The sequence below is a fragment of the Anabrus simplex genome, chromosome 6 (assembly GCF_040414725.1).
Source record: "Anabrus simplex isolate iqAnaSimp1 chromosome 6, ASM4041472v1, whole genome shotgun sequence".
Lineage (NCBI taxonomy): Eukaryota > Metazoa > Arthropoda > Insecta > Orthoptera > Tettigoniidae > Anabrus > Anabrus simplex.
The window spans coordinates 247,333,538-247,357,132 of record NC_090270.1 but is presented as its reverse complement, the minus strand read 5'-3'; the positions used below and the strand labels follow the sequence as shown (position 1 = coordinate 247,357,132).

At 38.0% G+C, this 23,595-nt stretch overlaps 1 protein-coding gene across 3 annotated transcripts in view; it reads left to right on the top strand.

Moving 5' to 3' along the window:
* The window catches only part of LOC136876396 (uncharacterized), a 291,352-nt gene that overhangs the window by 180,697 nt on the left and 87,060 nt on the right, over window positions 1-23,595 (top strand). For all 3 annotated transcript variants that reach the window (XM_067150337.2, XM_067150335.2, XM_067150336.2), the window contains exons 11-12: window positions 18,061-18,122; window positions 20,403-20,519. In XM_067150337.2, the coding sequence (XP_067006438.2) occupies window positions 18,061-18,122; window positions 20,403-20,519 (179 nt within the window). The remainder of the gene's footprint in view (window positions 1-18,060; window positions 18,123-20,402; window positions 20,520-23,595) is intronic.

The following is a 23,595-nucleotide window of genomic DNA, read 5'->3' as shown; positions in this document are numbered from 1 at the left end:
AGTGATGGACTAGATATTGATCACAATTTACTGATGTCCAAGTCATAGTAATGTTCTAAACATCTGTAGGATTTGGCTAAAAAGCTCGGTAATTTCCAGTTTCTATTAACACTATTAAATTAGTGCTAAGTTATTTTTTCTAAGTTTAAATGTGCTCTTAGGAATTAATGATGTTAGAGGATTTAACTTGCGATGTTTATCTCCTTTGTTGTACTTTCAGTTTAGTTGAGAAACCACTACATTATTAAAAGATTGTGCATTGAAGGTTTGTGGTCTGCTGGAAACATCGTACTAATAGTCCTCACCGATCCTCACCTGGTTTGAGTCAGCCTATTTTTACACTGATCTGTTTGTTATTGAAGCGTGGTTAAAAGGGACACCAATAAATGATAGTTACTGGTGTATTGTTTTACTGCAACATTTGTGGATAAATATATCTGTAACAAAAGAATTACGGGTGTGTTGTTTTTAGTTATGAGAAATTCTTATGGTTGAAATTTCACTTACCCCTTTATTCACACTTTAGTGCCTTGCTGTGTTTTTTGCAGTACTGAGACTATTTGTTATCGTGTTTCTACTTCTTGTGTTATACTCATGGGTCAGGTATGGTAGAGGGCGAGTAGGGGGCGTAGGGGAAGGAACAGTGGGTAGGATGTTGGATACTGACTTAGCTTGTGGTGGAGGGTCTTTATGTGTTTTCGAGGTAGGATTTGTGTTTGTTAACATGTTGGAAGGTTTATACAGTAAAACCTGTCTTAACGGACACCTCTCACTGGCGGACGATTTTCTAGGTCCGTAATTAAATGCCATGTTGTGTATGAGTAATCCCCTCTTATACGGACACCCTTTATTACGGACACGGACACACCATAGCCACGTGAAACTCCAATTAAACCTCTCCTAACGGACACTTTCTTTTTTAAAATATTCTGTATTTGTGTCCTGTACAGTATGTATTCGGTTACTTTTTCCACAGCCAGTACTTCCAAGAATCACAGACACCGTAACTTTTGATCCTGGCTGTACACATTCTTGGAAGGCAACACTAAGCTACACTATCACTTCCGGAAGTTGTGTGATCTGACATGCTCGACAGCCCTGGAATTAAATCGTACCTTCACTGTCAGGTTACTTTTCATTGAATCGTGGGCTTTTGATGTGTTCAATTTTACGTTAGTAAGTGTGTGTAAACATGGCTCCGAGGAAGTTTTTAACTTCAAATAAAAGGTAGGCATAATAGACAATCATAAACGTGAGAAGTGTGGTGTGCATAAACTGTCCGAAGTGTTTAAGATTGGAAAGACACAGGCAGCTGAAATTGTGAAAAAGCAAGAGGAACTAGTGAATGGCATTTAAATGGCAATGAACAGCGCATTAAACTGTTTCAAAGTGGTAGTGGAGCTCTCATTGACAAGGCAACGCTAGAGTGGTTCGCTAAAATAAGAAGTCAGAATGTCCCTGTCTCAGGACCAATGATACAAGCAAAAGCGTTAGAATTCGTGACAGAAGTAGGCATTGGAGATTTCAAAGCCTCGGATGGCTGGCTAGAAAGATTCAGAAAGCGACATGGTATCAACTTCAGAGTGATTTGCGGAGAATCATCCAGTGTTAATATGGAGATTGTTGACAACTGGCAAGAAAAAATACCTTCAATCATAGACGGGTATGCTCCGGAAAATATTCTGAATGCCGATGAAACTGGATTATTTTTCCGTGCTTTACCCGACAAAACTTTGTGTTTCAAAGGAAATCATTGTACTGGTGGAAAAGTTGTGAAAGAACGTCTTACGGTCTTGTTATGTGCAAGTATGAGTGGAGAATGGGAGAGCCCCTTGTGATAGGAAAAGCTGCAAAACCAAGGTGTTTTAAAAATATGGACATTACGAAGTTTGGCATTGAATGGAAAGCGAATAGGAAAGCATGGATGACCAGAGAAATAATGACAGAGTGGCTAGGACAATTGGACAGAAAAATGATACACCAGGAGCGAAAAGTGTTATTATTCCTCGATAATGCAGCATCGCATCCGGATACAATTAAGTTGCAAAATGTGAAGATCGTCTTTCTCCCACCAAATGTAACATCAGTTTCTCAGCCGCTTGACCAAGGAGTGATCCAGAACTTCAAGGTTATGTACAGACAGTTAGTGATGAAGCACATAGTATCAGAACTTAACGGGAATGAAGTAACCCTTCAAACACTGACAAAGGGGCTGAATGTTCTCCAAGCAATTTCATGGATAACTAATGCATGGAAAAACGTCACGGCCCCAACAATTCGTAACTGCTTTCTGAAAGCTGGGTTTCCCGCTAGTGGTGGACATCCCGAAATAAAATCGGATACCCTTCCTGACAGCATGGAAACAACACAAGAGTTGATTAATGCAGCAGGTTACAGTGTACAAGTGAACACCTATATCGAAATTGATTCAGATATTCCAACAGAGTGTGAGAGTGGAGACACGAAAACGATTCTTCAGTCAATCCAAGGGAAGAGGGACAAAAATGAAGATTCTGACGAAAGCGGGAATGAAGGTGATGCTAATGACGACTTTGAAGAAAATACGGAAATGAATGTGCTGCCAATAACCTTGTACAGTGAGGCTCTCGGCATTGTTAAGCAACTGAAAGAATTTTATTATAAACAAAACGATGAAAAATGTGTAAATTTGACCCAGGATTTAATTGCACATAGTGAAAACATCATTGCTAAACCGAAATGGACAAAAGAAACGAACATTAGGATTTTTTACTGTACTGTGCTAGATATTGCTACATCTACATACTGATTTGAAGTTTCAAAAACTCATACGTTCTTCTTAATTTTAACATGGTGAACGGTAATAGTGTACAGTGTGCTCAATAGAGGTTTCCATAGAAGTGTTTTTGTCTCTTTAATACAGTGCATCGCAGCTGCAGCAGCCCATCTACAACTTTCTCATGTGAGTACAGTGCAGTATATTGTACAATACTGTATACAATATAGAATTAAAGGTACATTTGCGAGAATTGTTAACACATACAATACATGGGTTATTGTGTTCCATCTTATGTTTAATGGTACCGGTTTCACAACCTCTCGCTGGCGGACACCCCTTCATAACGGACATTTTTTCGGTCTCGAAGGTGTCCGTTGTAGGGAGGTTTTACTGTAATAGAATATTTTGAAGATTTTATTATTTTCTGATTTGAGAACTTGTAGCAATTTTGGCAATTGCTCTATTAACAGGCTTTTTATTTCAATTGCATCATTTAAGTTTTTCCCTTATTGAAATGCTGATCCAAATGTTTCCGTACTCGGTCATTAACTTCCCTTTCTCGATCTTTTTTTTATTATTATTATTATTTTGAGGTCTCTGTCTATTGTACTATTTTTATGCAATGACATTTTGAATTCTAAAAAACTTCGACTGACTCAAGTCGATGCAAGTGATAAATATCATTATGGATCCGTATTGAAGATACTACATAGTATATGTAGAATGCTAATTAGTTTATATATTAGCATCCTACAACTCAAGTCGAGTCGAAATTCAAAGGTGTGAGTTTCAACATTTGTGCCACCCCTGTGCACTTAAAGATGCGGAGTCCACTTTCTGACAGTTTTAATTTTGTCTTTGTTGATAAGGAATTTCAAGACTTTTTTCTATTTCCATAACTAGGCTATCACAAGACAAATATCCACCATGCTGGTCAACTTAACACGATTATGTTCCTAATGCAAATGTAGGTTATCATGTGACATATATTCACTACCGAACACTACCACTCCACAGAAAATAAATTTCTAACTTCTGAATGGAATGCAAAATACAAACACAAATGGGCTCACTATGTTATTCAGCAATTTTGCTGCTAACTGGCAAGCAAAACTGAACATTCTTGAGGCTATCGGCTTGCTTTCCGAAGGTGCAACTTATCCGGTGAAGTTCAGGAATTCATGGAACTGTGGAGACGGCTCTTATCCTGGTTGGAAATCGCGTTTCTTTCACAAGGGATGACAAATGACATTTTCAGGACTTAGAAAAGTGTGATCATACTAAGCATGCATCACCCTCCACATACCACACTCTGGAGATAAATTAATCACTCTCTGTGGGGTAATTCATGGGCAATCAAGGCATAGGAAACTGTAATGCAAATGGATTACTTCTTTTTGGCCTCTGTGCTGACCATGAACTCTTTATCACCAACATACAATTCCGTTTACCAATCAGATACAAGACTACATGGATGCACCAACGTACAAAACACCGGCACCTCATTGATTATGTCATACTGTAACTCAGCAGTGTGACAGGAAAGATGTCTTTATCACAAACACAGCTAGAAACATTGGTGACTGTTGGACAGATCATAGACTTCTTATCAGCTGACTCAGAATTTTGGTGCGCCAGAAACCACTGTACAAGTTTCACAAACCCTTTAAGGTAGAAATGTATTACCTCCAAACTTCAAAATGAAACTGTTTTTAACCCTCCATGTGCTGATCATTTCACTCTTAAGGCAGCGTGCAGATACATTTCAAAAAATTATAATAATTTGTAACTACGTATGGCATATTATATATAAATTTGTTCAGGAAGAATTAGAGATTAACATAAGGATGTTTTACTTACAAGTATCCAGTAAAAGTATAGTGGATGATTAGTCATATTCTTTTTTTTTTTTTAAATCAAAGATATTCCAATTTTTGAGGTTGGTCACAAGCACTACATTATCTGAAATTAAATTCCAATATATACAAAATGTGCCAAATTTCATTACGCGCACAATGATATATAATAATAGAAACTTCAATGAATAATAAAAAAGGTCACAGGTAAAAAGACTCTGAGAGAGTCTGTTGTGGTGGGTCATTAGGTCTAGATGTGCCTGGTAGAGTTAGCACATTTGGATTGTCTACATCACTATTTGACGCTTTACTATAGTCATGGGTATCTAAATTAAGGTCATATTCTTCCCCACTTCCAGAAGAAAAGTTGTCGAATGATAAATCATCAGGAAAATATTCTACATTATCAATGTCGTCTTCACTTTCATCACTCCCAAGCTCCTCCAATGCTTCTCTAATTGCACTTGAACCACTTGGTTCACTCATGTTTATCTCTAAACTAAAATAAACCAATTCAAATAGAGTAAATCAGGCACACAATTATCACAAATTGGCTAGCAAACCATAATCTTCAAACGCTCAAAGCAACTGGACGGTTTGAGTAGACATAAACAAAGACCAGTTTACAGCTGACAAGATCGCTGCTTACTGCTTTCCTTCCCCAACCAAAGACCATCTTGCACTGCCTACCAGATAGAGAATTACATTTCGCAACTAGAATATTCATAAGTTATACCGATTTTACGAGTTGTTATACCAATTTTACAAATTGTCTCACTGCGAGATGATAGCACTTGAGCCGGGATCCGATTCGTCTTGTAGCGAGAAGATAGCACTTGGAGGGTTAAAGAATTCCAAAATGCCATAACAGAGCAACTGACTTCCAATCCAATCAATACCTTCAAGGATGTAGAGCTGGAATGGGGCTTCAAACTAACATCAAAGATTCAGCAGAAAAAAACAAGAGGCCAAGAGAAAAGGAAGAGAAATGACTGGTTTAATGATAATAGTGAAAACATTCTGAAACTAATTAGTAAATAGAGGGAAGCCTACGTATCCCTTACACAAGACTCTTCCTTTGTAGTGAAGGAAGCACATTTCCAAGAGCTTAGGATGAAATATCAGGCTGATATAAGACAGATGAAAAACGAATGGTGACAGCAGAAAGCCAAGGAACTCCAGAATTTTTTTCCGATACCAGATATCTTAGGAATTTCTATGACAGACTAAAGGAACGTTTTGGGCCCTCTTGCTCTTCATCAGGTGCGTTGAAAGCCGTTGACAATAACACCATCCTTACAGACAGTCAAGGCATATTAAGAACACTTCAGCAATGCCATAACAGAGCAACTGACTTCCAATCCAATCAATACCAACAAGGATGTAAAGCTAGAATGGGGCTTCAAACTAACATCAAAGATTCAGCAGAAAAAACAATAGGCTAAGAGAAAAGGAAGAGAAATGACTGGTTTGATGATAATAGTGAAAACATTCTGAAACTAATTAGTAAATAGAGGGAAGCCTACGTATCCCTTACACAAGACTCTTCCTTTGTAGTGAAGGAAGCACATTTCCAAGAGCTTAAGATGAAATATCAGGCTGATATAAGACAGATGAAAAACGAATGGTGACAGCAGAAAGCCAAGGAACTCCAGAATTTTTTCCGATACCAGATACCTTAGGAGTTTATATGACAGACTAAAGGAACGTTTTGGGCCCTCTTGCTCTTCATCAGGTGCGTTGAAGGCCGTTGACAATAACACCATCCTTACAGACAGTCAAGGCATATTAAGAACACTTCAGCATACTTCTAAATCGAAGCTCAACTGCTGCTGAAGACTTCCTCCAACACGTGCCACAACATCCTCTGCAACTGTGGATGGCAGTCCAACCAACCTTCCATGAATTCACCAAAGCCCTCAAAAGTATGAAACAAAGAAAATCTCCCAGGCCAGATAACATCCCTCTGGTACTTATTCAAAGTGGAGGAGACTCTTTGAAGACCAGGATTTTCTCCCTGATTCTTGTAATTTGGGAAACACAGAAGGTGCCTGCAGTCATGAAAAATGCTGCCATAGTAACCATTTTCAAGAAAGGTGATTGAGGTATCTGTGGCAATTATTGTGGCATTTCCCTACTATCCTTAGCAGGAGAAGTTCTGGCAAGGATTTTGTTGAATCGTCTTCAGGCTGTCTGAAATGGTACTGCCAGAATCTCAATGTGGGTTTCGTGCCTCAAGAGGTACCATTGACATGATCTTTTGTGCTAGACAAATCCAAGAGAAATGCAGAGAACTACAAATCCCACTTCTTTTAGTGTTTTGCTATCTGGAAAAAGCCTTTGATTCTGTTCCTGGAGAAGCTATATGGATGGTATTACGCCGGTTAGGCTGTCCTGACAGTTTTGTAGGCTTAATCCAGGCCCTTCATGATGGAGTGGTTCGAAGAGTTCTTCACCTGAATGAGCTATCAGAATTCCCTATCACAAATGGGCTTAAGCGAGGTTGCACGCTTACCCCCACCTTTTCGCCCTGTACTTGGCAGCCATGCCCATACACCCGAGGAGCTTCAAATATCCATCAAGTGTTTTAAGGAAGCTTATGAACGATTTGGTCTGACCATCAACACACATAAAACTAAAGTACTTGCACAGCCGGCACCAAGTGGTACTGTCTCTGAACTAAATGTCACCAAAGCAGGAACACCTCTTGAATAGGTAGACCAATGAACCTACATTCGTAGTATTCTAACTACACGCTGCAACTCAGAAAAGGATGTGGAAAATAGAATACACTCAGCCCATGGAGCTTACGCCTGCCTCTCCCACCAAGTTTTCTTCAATAAGGATCTCAAAATATATACCAAAGTAATGGTGTGCCGAGCTGTAGTCATAACATTACTATAGGGATGTGAAACCTGGACACTTTGCCATCGTGACATAAAGAAACTGAAATACTTCCATCAGTAGAAACTTAGATCCATCATTAACATCAAATAGGATGGCTACATAAGCAATGTGGCAGTTCTTGACAAGGCACATATGAACATCAGCCTCGTGTCTGTAGATTTACTGGCTCATAAAAGAACTCCTGTGGGACTAAATTCTGGCACCTTGGCATCTCCGAAAACCTAAAAGTAGTTAGTGGAACGTAAAGCAAATAACATTATTAGTGTTCGTCCTGGTTATTACTAATTGGAATTCTCCTAGGTTAGGATTTGGAGATATCCATGTCTTTACTTTCCTTATTATTTTGTACAGTGCATGGTTGAGTAAAACAATTATGATTAGATTGTTTTTTATCATGTTTTAAACATACTTCTCCAAAAATGACCTATATTGTCCTGAGTTACGAGATATTAAACAATAACATTTTTTTATGATCTCGCCTGCTATATTAACAGCAGCAACCATGAATATTTCTTAACTAAACTCATGTCCTTATACTGAGGTGGTGCAGCTCTTTTTGAGGCACCCTAATGGAGGTGAGCTGCATGTACCATTTTACGGTATATCAACCTTCCTGCCATTCTTAAAACTCTGGCAGTACTGGTAATCAAACTCTGTCCCCTGAGATCTGCAACTAATTGTGCTAACCATTATGCTGGCGGACAGTCTTAACTACAAAACACAGACGTATTGAATGACTGATGCATTCTTGCATTGCGCGAATCGGACATACGAAACTTTTCCTCTATTTGTGCAGTGACATCAGAGTTGCAGTACGCCATGGAGGTGGATGTTTCTTATTTATGAAACACAGACTTACCACATGACTTTTGATGCATGTTTTCATGGCGGGAGTCTGATGGACGAAACTATACACAAATTTGTGCAGTTTGACCTGTACCCACTTCGAAGTGGAATCATTCTTCTCTGATGAATTACATTGGGGGATCTTATATGTGAGCTTCATTTTTTCATTTTCTTTGACTAGAAAATCCAGACGCGTCTAATACGTGAAGGCGTTTCTAATACACAAGGACATATGGTAACTTTATATTATGAACGTTACAAAATCATTAAATAATAATCTGTTGATATACAATAAAACTTCATTAAGATGTTTCTTCAGGGGACAAGGAAAAAGAACGTGTTAATTGAGAAAACGCATTACTGAATATACAAATAAAAACCGTCCAACAGGGATATGGAAACACCAGACATGATTTTTTCCTCATGAGGACATTTTTCGTTGTGTATCCGCTCTTAGGCTTACAGTGAAAACTATATCTACCACTTCTAAAGATCAGAGGAAAGTATTAAGAGGTGTGAAAAACTCAAGAGAACAAATATGAAAACCTTTTCCGCTGGGGCTTATAAGATAACAACAGTGCACAATAATAATTTCGTGTGGCTATATCTAGCAGAGTGCAGCCCTTGTAAGGCAGACCCTCCGAAGAGGGTGGGCAGCATCTGCCATGTGTAGGTAACTATGTGTTATTGTGGTGGAGAATAGTGTTATGTGTGGAACAGTGCACTGAAAGGTGTGAAAAACACCAGACAGCAAATATGAAAATATTTGCATGGGGGCCCATAAAAATACACAAAGTATTATTGCAGAACACACTATTTCTAAAACAAAATGTTAGTAGAAGCCTTTTATTTTGAACCAGTGGGTTATTAAACATTCTGGTCACACTCTTAGACTGAATTGAAGGTTATACATTCAACCATTATGCTTCTACGATAAATTACTTCCGCCGTCATTTTGAATTGTTACAATTCTTTTTTTATTTTCGACCTAATTCAATACATAAAAATGTTTATTGTCTTTAGAAGGACATTTTATTACAATATAACACTAATACGGACATGCTTCGCTTGTTATATCGAACATCACAGCCTCATTTGAGCAAAATCTCAAAGGTTAAGTCTTTATTATTATTATTATTATTATTATTATTATTATTATTATTATTATTATTACAAGTTGTTTTGCACCGCACCAACACACCAACATCTTATGGTGATGATGGGACAGGAAAGAGCTAGGAGTGGGAAGGAAGCGGCTGTGGCCTTAATTAAGGTACAGCCCCAGCATTTGCCAGGTGTGAAAATGGGAAACCACGGAAAACCATCAGGGCTGCCGACAGTGGGTTTTGAACCCACTATCTTCCGAATACTGGATACTGGCCGCACTTAAGCAGCTATCGAGCTCGGTGGTTAAGTCTTGATATTGAACCTTCTTATAATTAATTTGTTTGTTAAAATTGTTTTACATCATTAAAATATTACCACTAGTTAGCACATAATTAAAAAGAATTAACAATTAAAATATAGCAGTGATGGACTAGATATTGATCACAATTTACTGATGTCCAAGTCATAGTAATGTTCTAAACATCTGTAGGATTTGGCTAAAAAGCTCGGTAATTTCCAGTTTCTATTAACACTATTAAATTAGTGCTAAGTTATTTTTTCTAAGTTTAAATGTGCTCTTAGGAATTAATGATGTTAGAGGATTTAACTTGCGATGTTTATCTCCTTTGTTGTACTTTCAGTTTAGTTGAGAAACCACTACATTATTAAAAGATTGTGCATTGAAGGTTTGTGGTCTGCTGGAAACATCGTACTAATAGTCCTCACCGATCCTCACCTGGTTTGAGTCAGCCTATTTTTACACTGATCTGTTTGTTATTGAAGCGTGGTTAAAAGGGACACCAATAAATGATAGTTACTGGTGTATTGTTTTACTGCAACATTTGTGGATAAATATATCTGTAACAAAAGAATTACGGGTGTGTTGTTTTTAGTTATGAGAAATTCTTATGGTTGAAATTTCACTTACCCCTTTATTCACACTTTAGTGCCTTGCTGTGTTTTTTGCAGTACTGAGACTATTTGTTATCGTGTTTCTACTTCTTGTGTTATACTCATGGGTCAGGTATGGTAGAGGGCGAGTAGGGGGCGTAGGGGAAGGAACAGTGGGTAGGATGTTGGATACTGACTTAGCTTGTGGTGGAGGGTCTTTATGTGTTTTCGAGGTAGGATTTGTGTTTGTTAACATGTTGGAAGGTTTATACAGTAAAACCTGTCTTAACGGACACCTCTCACTGGCGGACGATTTTCTAGGTCCGTAATTAAATGCCATGTTGTGTATGAGTAATCCCCTCTTATACGGACACCCTTTATTACGGACACGGACACACCATAGCCACGTGAAACTCCAATTAAACCTCTCCTAACGGACACTTTCTTTTTTAAAATATTCTGTATTTGTGTCCTGTACAGTATGTATTCGGTTACTTTTTCCACAGCCAGTACTTCCAAGAATCACAGACACCGTAACTTTTGATCCTGGCTGTACACATTCTTAGAAGGCAACACTAAGCTACACTATCACTTCCGGAAGTTGTGTGATCTGACATGCTCGACAGCCCTGGAATTAAATCGTACCTTCACTGTCAGGTTACTTTTCATTGAATCGTGGGCTTTTGATGTGTTCAATTTTACGTTAGTAAGTGTGTGTAAACATGGCTCCGAGGAAGTTTTTAACTTCAAATAAAAGGTAGGCATAATAGACAATCATAAACGTGAGAAGTGTGGTGTGCATAAACTGTCCGAAGTGTTTAAGATTGGAAAGACACAGGCAGCTGAAATTGTGAAAAAGCAAGAGGAACTAGTGAATGGCATTTAAATGGCAATGAACAGCGCATTAAACTGTTTCAAAGTGGTAGTGGAGCTCTCATTGACAAGGCAACGCTAGAGTGGTTCGCTAAAATAAGAAGTCAGAATGTCCCTGTCTCAGGACCAATGATACAAGCAAAAGCGTTAGAATTCGTGACAGAAGTAGGCATTGGAGATTTCAAAGCCTCGGATGGCTGGCTAGAAAGATTCAGAAAGCGACATGGTATCAACTTCAGAGTGATTTGCGGAGAATCATCCAGTGTTAATATGGAGATTGTTGACAACTGGCAAGAAAAAATACCTTCAATCATAGACGGGTATGCTCCGGAAAATATTCTGAATGCCGATGAAACTGGATTATTTTTCCGTGCTTTACCCGACAAAACTTTGTGTTTCAAAGGAAATCATTGTACTGGTGGAAAAGTTGTGAAAGAACGTCTTACGGTCTTGTTATGTGCAAGTATGAGTGGAGAATGGGAGAGCCCCTTGTGATAGGAAAAGCTGCAAAACCAAGGTGTTTTAAAAATATGGACATTACGAAGTTTGGCATTGAATGGAAAGCGAATAGGAAAGCATGGATGACCAGAGAAATAATGACAGAGTGGCTAGGACAATTGGACAGAAAAATGATACGCCAGGAGCGAAAAGTGTTATTATTCCTCGATAATGCAGCATCGCATCCGGATACAATTAAGTTGCAAAATGTGAAGATCGTCTTTCTCCCACCAAATGTAACATCAGTTTCTCAGCCGCTTGACCAAGGAGTGATCCAGAACTTCAAGGTTATGTACAGACAGTTAGTGATGAAGCACATAGTATCAGAACTTAACGGGAATGAAGTAACCCTTCAAACACTGACAAAGGGGCTGAATGTTCTCCAAGCAATTTCATGGATAACTAATGCATGGAAAAACGTCACGGCCCCAACAATTCGTAACTGCTTTCTGAAAGCTGGGTTTCCCGCTAGTGGTGGACATCCCGAAATAAAATCGGATACCCTTCCTGACAGCATGGAAACAACACAAGAGTTGATTAATGCAGCAGGTTACAGTGTACAAGTGAACACCTATATCGAAATTGATTCAGATATTCCAACAGAGTGTGAGAGTGGAGACACGAAAACGATTCTTCAGTCAATCCAAGGGAAGAGGGACAAAAATGAAGATTCTGACGAAAGCGGGAATGAAGGTGATGCTAATGACGACTTTGAAGAAAATACGGAAATGAATGTGCTGCCAATAACCTTGTACAGTGAGGCTCTCGGCATTGTTAAGCAACTGAAAGAATTTTATTATAAACAAAACGATGAAAAATGTGTAAATTTGACCCAGGATTTAATTGCACATAGTGAAAACATCATTGCTAAACCGAAATGGACAAAAGAAACGAACATTAGGATTTTTTACTGTACTGTGCTAGATATTGCTACATCTACATACTGATTTGAAGTTTCAAAAACTCATACGTTCTTCTTAATTTTAACATGGTGAACGGTAATAGTGTACAGTGTGCTCAATAGAGGTTTCCATAGAAGTGTTTTTGTCTCTTTAATACAGTGCATCGCAGCTGCAGCAGCCCATCTACAACTTTCTCATGTGAGTACAGTGCAGTATATTGTACAATACTGTATACAATATAGAATTAAAGGTACATTTGCGAGAATTGTTAACACATACAATACATGGGTTATTGTGTTCCATCTTATGTTTAATGGTACCGGTTTCACAACCTCTCGCTGGCGGACACCCCTTCATAACGGACATTTTTTCGGTCTCGAAGGTGTCCGTTGTAGGGAGGTTTTACTGTAATAGAATATTTTGAAGATTTTATTATTTTCTGATTTGAGAACTTGTAGCAATTTTGGCAATTGCTCTATTAACAGGCTTTTTATTTCAATTGCATCATTTAAGTTTTTCCCTTATTGAAATGCTGATCCAAATGTTTCCGTACTCGGTCATTAACTTCCCTTTCTCGATCTTTTTTTTATTATTATTATTATTTTGAGGTCTCTGTCTATTGTACTATTTTTATGCAATGACATTTTGAATTCTAAAAAACTTCGACTGACTCAAGTCGATGCAAGTGATAAATATCATTATGGATCCGTATTGAAGATACTACATAGTATATGTAGAATGCTAATTAGTTTATATATTAGCATCCTACAACTCAAGTCGAGTCGAAATTCAAAGGTGTGAGTTTCAACATTTGTGCCACCCCTGTGCACTTAAAGATGCGGAGTCCACTTTCTGACAGTTTTAATTTTGTCTTTGTTGATAAGGAATTTCAAGACTTTTTTCTATTTCCATAACTAGGCTATCACAAGACAAATATCCACCATGCTGGTCAACTTAACACGATTATGTTCCTAATGCAAATGTAGGTTATCATGTGACATATATTCACTACCGAACACTACCACTCCACAGAAAATAAATTTCTAACTTCTGAATGGAATGCAAAATACAAACACAAATGGGCTCACTATGTTATTCAGCAATTTTGCTGCTAACTGGCAAGCAAAACTGAACATTCTTGAGGCTATCGGCTTGCTTTCCGAAGGTGCAACTTATCCGGTGAAGTTCAGGAATTCATGGAACTGTGGAGACGGCTCTTATCCTGGTTGGAAATCGCGTTTCTTTCACAAGGGATGACAAATGACATTTTCAGGACTTAGAAAAGTGTGATCATACTAAGCATGCATCACCCTCCACATACCACACTCTGGAGATAAATTAATCACTCTCTGTGGGGTAATTCATGGGCAATCAAGGCATAGGAAACTGTAATGCAAATGGATTACTTCTTTTTGGCCTCTGTGCTGACCATGAACTCTTTATCACCAACATACAATTCCGTTTACCAATCAGATACAAGACTACATGGATGCACCAACGTACAAAACACCGGCACCTCATTGATTATGTCATACTGTAACTCAGCAGTGTGACAGGAAAGATGTCTTTATCACAAACACAGCTAGAAACATTGGTGACTGTTGGACAGATCATAGACTTCTTATCAGCTGACTCAGAATTTTGGTGCGCCAGAAACCACTGTACAAGTTTCACAAACCCTTTAAGGTAGAAATGTATTACCTCCAAACTTCAAAATGAAACTGTTTTTAACCCTCCATGTGCTGATCATTTCACTCTTAAGGCAGCGTGCAGATACATTTCAAAAAATTATAATAATTTGTAACTACGTATGGCATATTATATATAAATTTGTTCAGGAAGAATTAGAGATTAACATAAGGATGTTTTACTTACATGTATCCAGTAAAAGTATAGTGGATGATTAGTCATATTCTTTTTTTATTTTTTAAATCAAAGATATTCCAATTTTTGAGGTTGGTCACAAGCACTACATTATCTGAAATTAAATTCCAATATATACAAAATGTGCCAAATTTCATTACACGCACAATGATATATAATAATAGAAACTTCAATGAATAATAAAAAAGGTCACAGGTAAAAAGACTCTGAGAGAGTCTGTTGTGGTGGGTCATTAGGTCTAGATGTGCCTGGTAGAGTTAGCACATTTGGATTGTCTACATCACTATTTGACGCTTTACTATAGTCATGGGTATCTAAATTAAGGTCATATTCTTCCCCACTTCCAGAAGAAAAGTTGTCGAATGATAAATCATCAGGAAAATATTCTACATTATCAATGTCGTCTTCACTTTCATCACTCCCAAGCTCCTCCAATGCTTCTCTAATTGCACTTGAACCACTTGGTTCACTCATGTTTATCTCTAAACTAAAATAAACCAATTCAAATAGAGTAAATCAGGCACACAATTATCACAAATTGGCTAGCAAACCATAATCTTCAAACGCTCAAAGCAACTGGACGGTTTGAGTAGACATAAACAAAGACCAGTTTACAGCTGACAAGATCGCTGCTTACTGCTCTCCTTCCCCAACCAAAGACCATCTTGCACTGCCTACCAGATAGAGAATTACATTTCGCAACTAGAATATTCATAAGTTATACCGATTTTACGAGTTGTTATACCAATTTTACAAATTGTCTCACTGCGAGATGATAGCACTTGAGCCGGGATCCGATTCGTCTTGTAGCGAGAAGATAGCACTTGGAGGGTTAAAGAATTCCAAAATGCCATAACAGAGCAACTGACTTCCAATCCAATCAATACCTTCAAGGATGTAGAGCTGGAATGGGGCTTCAAACTAACATCAAAGATTCAGCAGAAAAAAACAAGAGGCCAAGAGAAAAGGAAGAGAAATGACTGGTTTAATGATAATAGTGAAAACATTCTGAAACTAATTAGTAAATAGAGGGAAGCCTACGTATCCCTTACACAAGACTCTTCCTTTGTAGTGAAGGAAGCACATTTCCAAGAGCTTAGGATGAAATATCAGGCTGATATAAGACAGATGAAAAACGAATGGTGACAGCAGAAAGCCAAGGAACTCCAGAATTTTTTTCCGATACCAGATATCTTAGGAATTTCTATGACAGACTAAAGGAACGTTTTGGGCCCTCTTGCTCTTCATCAGGTGCGTTGAAGGCCGTTGACAATAACACCATCCTTACAGACAGTCAAGGCATATTAAGAACACTTCAGCATACTTCTAAATCGAAGCTCAACTGCTGCTGAAGACTTCCTCCAACACGTGCCACAACATCCTCTGCAACTGTGGATGGCAGTCCAACCAACCTTCCATGAATTCACCAAAGCCCTCAAAAGTATGAAACAAAGAAAATCTCCCAGGCCAGATAACATCCCTCTGGTACTTATTCAAAGTGGAGGAGACTCTTTGAAGACCAGGATTTTCTCCCTGATTCTTGTAATTTGGGAAACACAGAAGGTGCCTGCAGTCATGAAAAATGCTGCCATAGTAACCATTTTCAAGAAAGGTGATTGAGGTATCTGTGGCAATTATTGTGGCATTTCCCTACTATCCTTAGCAGGAGAAGTTCTGGCAAGGATTTTGTTGAATCGTCTTCAGGCTGTCTGAAATGGTACTGCCAGAATCTCAATGTGGGTTTCGTGCCTCAAGAGGTACCATTGACATGATCTTTTGTGCTAGACAAATCCAAGAGAAATGCAGAGAACTACAAATCCCACTTCTTTTAGTGTTTTGCTATCTGGAAAAAGCCTTTGATTCTGTTCCTGGAGAAGCTATATGGATGGTATTACGCCGGTTAGGCTGTCCTGACAGTTTTGTAGGCTTAATCCAGGCCCTTCATGATGGAGTGGTTCGAAGAGTTCTTCACCTGAATGAGCTATCAGAATTCCCTATCACAAATGGGCTTAAGCGAGGTTGCACGCTTACCCCCACCTTTTCGCCCTGTACTTGGCAGCCATGCCCATACACCCGAGGAGCTTCAAATATCCATCAAGTGTTTTAAGGAAGCTTATGAACGATTTGGTCTGACCATCAACACACATAAAACTAAAGTACTTGCACAGCCGGCACCAAGTGGTACTGTCTCTGAACTAAATGTCACCAAAGCAGGAACACCTCTTGAATAGGTAGACCAATGAACCTACATTCGTAGTATTCTAACTACACGCTGCAACTCAGAAAAGGATGTGGAAAATAGAATACACTCAGCCCATGGAGCTTACGCCTGCCTCTCCCACCAAGTTTTCTTCAATAAGGATCTCAAAATATATACCAAAGTAATGGTGTGCCGAGCTGTAGTCATAACATTACTATAGGGATGTGAAACCTGGACACTTTGCCATCGTGACATAAAGAAACTGAAATACTTCCATCAGTAGAAACTTAGATCCATCATTAACATCAAATAGGATGGCTACATAAGCAATGTGGCAGTTCTTGACAAGGCACATATGAACAACATAAAAGCCTCTATCATCATTCATCGGCTCAGATGGGTTGGTCACATCCAGCGTATGGATGATAGACTGCCTAAACAACTTCTCTGTAGTGAGATTGGTCATGGCAAAAGGTTTCAAGTTGCTCCTTAGAAAGGTTATAAAGACCAGCTTAAGAAGATTATGAGTAGCACCAACATAAATGCTAACACCTGGGCAACAACTGTACAAAACCATGTTCTTTGGCGTAATGCTACTGCAGAAGGTGTCTCACTGTTTGAGCAGGCATGTCGCAGACATCTTTAGAGGTGACCTGTGCAGTCGCATGTTTCATATGTGAAGATTGGCTCGTTCAGTCATCAGCAACATCTTCACAGAGCCAACAGATTTTAAGAAGAATTGCACGAGAAAAACGTATTCGGTAACGAGTAGCAGCTGATGACGACTAAGCGGTAATAGCGAAAATTCGTGACTCGATAAGTGAAGTATTTTTATGTAGATTTAATATTATGAGAATTGGGGTTTTGATATTACGACGTGCTAAGCAGGAAAACGTGTTAATGAGGAACGCACTAACGAGGTTTCACTGTATTCACAAACTGTGTGTGTTTTATTTATAAAGCATAAAATTCTTTTATTGTTAGTTTTGTACAACTCAAAAATAGAACTGTTGGTATATTCCTACAGTGTATGCACCATTATCACTTAATTGCTCTGAGCCACCCAGATATTTTTCAGCAATTAATTATAGCAAAAGTATTCAAAATGATTATCGTCTTTAATTTTAGGATAATTGAATATTCACTCAAGTTTCATTTGAAATATGTGTTGTCCAACTAATCTGTTCCCTTGTCAGTGGAATTATTTCTCTATAATGTTTAGAATCCATGAACTAGAATATTATTTTCACATATTCATGATGCAGTATTCTGTATATTTGTATGCTTGTGGCAGATATCTGAATGTTGCTTATATCTAATATTTATGTATACTTACAGGTTCCCATTATGATGTAACCCACAGGATCTATGTTGGGAACATTCCACCTCATACTACAGAAGTAAGTAGTTGCTTGTAGTCCTGTTTAGTTTCTCACTCGACTTGCCTCCATGTTTCTTTTTTTTAATATACAAATCTTCCTAGGTACATATTTCCCTCTCTTCTGAATAATAATCTTAATTTAGTTAGACTATCTGTAAGACCAATAGAAATATTCCAGACATGCTATTGCTTTGATATCAGTTGCACAGGACAAAAAAGTAATAGCCTGCAACCATTCATTTTTGTATTAATTGCTAATACTAAATTATAGAAATGTTTACAGGTAGCTTAATACCAAATTATTACATCACTGATCTGCTTTTAGGGCTTTTGCCCAGGTGGCACATAGAACTTTGAAATTTATCAAACATTTCCCTTGATAAATTTATCCATTTCTTAAGTCCTTTTCCTGTAAATAACTATTTGCCCTAATATTTCCTCTTGAACTCCAATTTTATCTTCATATTATGATTTTTGTACATTGAAAAACCCCACACAACCTTGATTGTCTACTAATGCCATTCCACGCCATTTCTCCATAGACGGCTTGGAACATACACAGCTTAGTCGAGCAGCTTGTGTCCTTATTCCCAAGTTTTCCCGTCCAGAGTTTGCAAAATTTTTGTAACACGACTATTTGTTGGAATTCACCCAGAACAAATCGTGCTACTTTCCTTTGGAGCTTTTCCAGTTAACATATCAAGTAGAGTAGAGTCATGTTACTCCGTGAATCAAGTAACTCTGTGATACATTTTGCCAGTAGATGGAAGAAGAATCTGGAAGTCTAGCAAACCCTCGCGCTTCATCTTTGAGCAGCTCAAAGAGATTTTAAGAATTTATTCCTATTGTGTTATGTGAGCAGGTTGTGCACAGGCAGTGAAATCAGTAGTGAACATGTTAGTTTCTTACAAACGGTTATTCTAGTGTATAGGTTTCATTTTAACACCAGTCACAGGTAAGGAAGATAAGAAACTTAAAAGGGTCCACCTTTCCAATACAAATAAATGCTACAGTTTATTTACAACATATATTTACACTTGGAACTATTTCCCGCCAATATTCAGTTAGGCGGTTATACTCGGTACGCAGCAGAAATCCCATCTATCGGAGTTGAATGTCAGCATAAGAGACAAAGAACATTACAACAAACAACGGTCAGTGTAATGTTATTGTTAATCTATGTTACGCGCTTTCAGTATTGTAGGCCGTCACATTATTAATTGTCTTTTGGTTCTGAAGTACCACTCTTATCATACTCGGTACGGTAAAACTGAATAAAACATAAATGATCGGAAATTATATTCTCTACAACTTTTGTTATGTAGTACTTTTCCATAGGACCAAGAACATAGGTATTTAAAAATTAAATTTTAGGTGCCTTCCCCTAAACTACCATTTCACCCAGGGTGAATAACATAGTTTATAGCTTAAACTGTAGTTTCTTATTCCCCGATTCTATATACCGATTTTCATTAAATTCTGTTTACCCATTTTGTCGGGGCTCGGCGTTGATATGGACTTAGCACCAAAAATCCAAATTCATGAATATCTGTGTTATCATAGCCAGTATGGTAAAAGTGCTTATGACGTAAATGATCAGAAATTGAATTATATATAACTTTAGTTATGTAGTATTTATCGATATGACCACTAATAATATAAATATTTGAGAATAGAATTTTAGGCCTTCCCCTAAACTACCATTTCACTCAGCGTGAATAAAATAATTTATAGCCTAGATTGTAGCGGCTCACCCCCCGACTCTACATACTGCTTTTATTAAATTCTCTTCAGCCGTTTTTTCGTGATGCGTGTACATACATACATACATACAGACAGACAGACAGACAGACAGACAGACAGACAGACAGACAGAAATTATGGAAAAGTAAAAACTGCATTTTCTTGTTACTGTGGACATGATCGATACAGAAATACCATTCTTTTCAAATTTCGAGCAATGTACAGACAAAACTCTTATTTTATATATATAGATATTTGCATTCAAATACCTGGGCATTAGAACACACATTTAGCAGTCTTGTGAAAATTTGTTGCTCTGTTGTTCTTTTAAGAATTAGATATTAGATTTTGAACATCTTACTGACTTATTATTTGTTGTATTTTGATACATAATTCAAAGAAGGAGTTCTTCTCTTTTAATTAAAATTTTCATCTTAAGATCGAAATATCAGAAGTAGGAGTTTGCACTGCTGTTCATAAGTCCATATTCTTTTTTGAAGCAGGATGTACTGTATGTCCTGTCATCACTTTTTACATTGAATTTTCTCTGTTCCAGGATGAGCTGAGAGTGTTTCTTGACCAGCAGATGCATGAAAAGGAACTGGCAAAGTCCGAGGGAGACTGTATCTTGGCAGGTCCCATGTCTAAGAGACAGAACTTTTACTTTATTGAGGTTTGTAATCCAGTGGTTATATCTATGTTAATAGATTTAATATGGCGTGTATGTTACTTCAATCCCAAACTTCTCTACAGTGTTCGTATGGAGTTAGGCCATATGATGCTATCGATGATGGTCTGTTGGATGGAGACATGAAGCCTTGAGGAGGTCCCTATGTTTTTTGACAGAAGTAGGTTAATTGTGACCAAGTGCAAACAACTACCGTATTTACTCATGTATTAGGACCCCCCCCCCCACTGGCTTTTTGAGATGAAGAAAATTTTAAAAAATAAATCTCGCATACAAGACACCCCCCCCCAGTGTAGTTCGTCAGAGAATGATGATTCCGCTTTGAAGCGGGTACAAGTCTTATTGCAGCCCTGATGACACCGCACACATTTGTGGATAGTTTTGTCTGTACGGCCCACACAATGTAAACATGCGTCAAAGTCATGTGGTCATGCTATATATCTGTGTTTTGTAGTTAAGAATGTCCGCCAGCATAATGGTTGGCACATTTAGCTGCCGTTCTTGGGAGTCTGAGTGTGATTTCCGGTACCGTACTGCCAGAGATTTACGAATGGCAGGAAGGTTGATGTGTGGTAAAAATGGTACATGTAACTCCCCTCCACTTGGGGTGTATCTATAAAGAGCTGCACCACCTCAGGATGAGGAGCTAGTTTACTTTAGTTAAGAAATATTCACGGTGTTTGCTATTAATATAGCAGGCGAGATCATTAATAAAGTGATCCTTTAATATCTCGTAACTCGGGACAATATAGGTACTTTTTGGAGAGAGGTAAGTTCAAGACATGATAAAAAACCATCTAATCATAACGATTGTTTTACTCGCCAACGTACCTAATAACAACAATAAAATTTCTGTGTCTATCCTCTTTGGGCCCCCACTTACTTTTAACGAATTTCAGAGACACCAGACAAAACATACTAGGCTATGCGTTAATAAAAAAAATGGAGACAACGAACGTACGGAATTACACATTGTGATAATGAAACGCCTTACCGCCACACCTGTAGATATCCATAAATGCGGCAAAATTTTGTGTTATTTATTTTCATTCTTTCGGTTGTGGAACTTTAGGCACTATCCAGGCAGTAGCATACCTAACCTAAACAATGCGGTCTCTCTTATCTTATTTATAGCTGATTTAGGTAAATCCTGATGTGATAAATGTAGAGAATAAGTATGAAATACACTTAAAAATAAGGGTCTGTCTTTCAGCAGCCGGTTATCAAAATAATGTTTCCAGTCATTATGTATTACATTCGGAAGTACAAATCGTAACATGTGCTAGTTGTAGTTATCAGCTAGTGGTTTGGCACGCTTTCTACAGCACAGCTTTATTCGGAAGGAGTGGCTTCTACTACACTTACACCAACTGGGAATATCAGAGACCATCTCCAGAAACCTTTCGGGAATATATTCACACTGTTTGGACTCTATAGTCAGGAATGAAACTATTTTTAAAAGGTTCAAAAAGACGGGACCTTGAATGCTCTCGATTGCAGTGCATGGCTGACGAGATGGCAGTGAAGATGACGTCACTCGGAATGACAACACGCCGGTAGCAGGGTACTTGGCGGTGCAACTCAAATCAAAGCAATAATAATAATAATAATAATAATAATAATAATAATAATAATAATAATAATAATAATAATAATCATATGGCCTCAGCTACCGTGTGCAGATATTTCAATTTGACGCCATCTGGCTGTCTGCTCGTCAATTTCGACGTTCCGTTTTACTCTAGGTCCACTAGATGGCAGACCGAGTAAACCAAAACTCTCTTGGGCATCTATGGCTGAGATTTTAATGAATTTTTTCAGGTAAACACCAAATGTGTCGCCAGAGATCTTTTACATGCCGACATCGTACGACATGGAGTGTCTAACGGACTTTTTTCCGCCTTTCAAAAATCCGACTACTTCTGCCGGGTTTGAACCCGCTATCTTGGGACCCGAAGGCCAACACTCTACCAACTGATCCACAGAGGCAGCTAAATCAAAGCAGTGATCAGGTTTACTGTGAGGTTTGCTGTGTGGTACGGCTGCTACTCAACTGACAAAGCCAATGACTGGCCATTAAGTTATTTTGTATCAATATTGCATAATTATGATAATACAATACCCTTATCCCTTTTCTGTACGGGGTCGAGTATAAAGTGAGACGAATCTTCTTAGCGAGTTTTTACGACCGTATGCCCTTCCTGACGTCAACCTTATGACAGAAATTAATGAGATGAAACTAATGACGTGGTATGGGTAGGACCTAACTAAAACTGACTAACTTGTATTTACTTTATAGATAGGCTTAAATGTCGTGTTCACCATTTATTCTTTTTACATTTAAAAAGACTGCCTTCCAACTAAAATAGCCGGTATAATACAAATACACCCATAAGTTTGTTAAAGAATAGTGAAGAATGTTCACATGCATAATTTATAGTTCTTTATAGCCTAGAAGTCATGTGTTCACTGCACAAAATTTGAGGTTATTGCACATTGGACCCCTTTACTTTGTTTGTTGTAAAAGTGGGGTAAAAAAGGGGTGTAATACACCAGTAAATACGGTAATATATATGCGATATACACGTGTCATAACGCAGCATTACACATCACAAATACAGATTTATGCATTATCGTTCAAGAAAAAGCAAAACCATTTCGATCTTTGTCTGCTCAACGTGGGAACCTACTCACTTCAGTAGCACACAACATATTCTCCGCCCTCCTCTGGTATACATAAAAATTATAAACAGAAAAGTTTTCCACCAATTCAGTACATAATTATATTTACAATGCATGTATTTACATGACATGGGACTAGTTTCAACCCTATTCGGGGTCATCAACAGCCATATTTAAACAATACACAATGTTTAACGAAATCCTAAAACATGTTTCAAAGCAGTAAGAACATTATGAATATATAATTAATACTATGATGTGTGGTTGAATTAGGCGAAGTGCTATGGTGCTCAAAATGTTGCAAATGAACATTGGGCATTGGTTTGGTGTCTATCTTGACAACAATAATTCTTTCACTATACTGGTCATACTAGCTTAC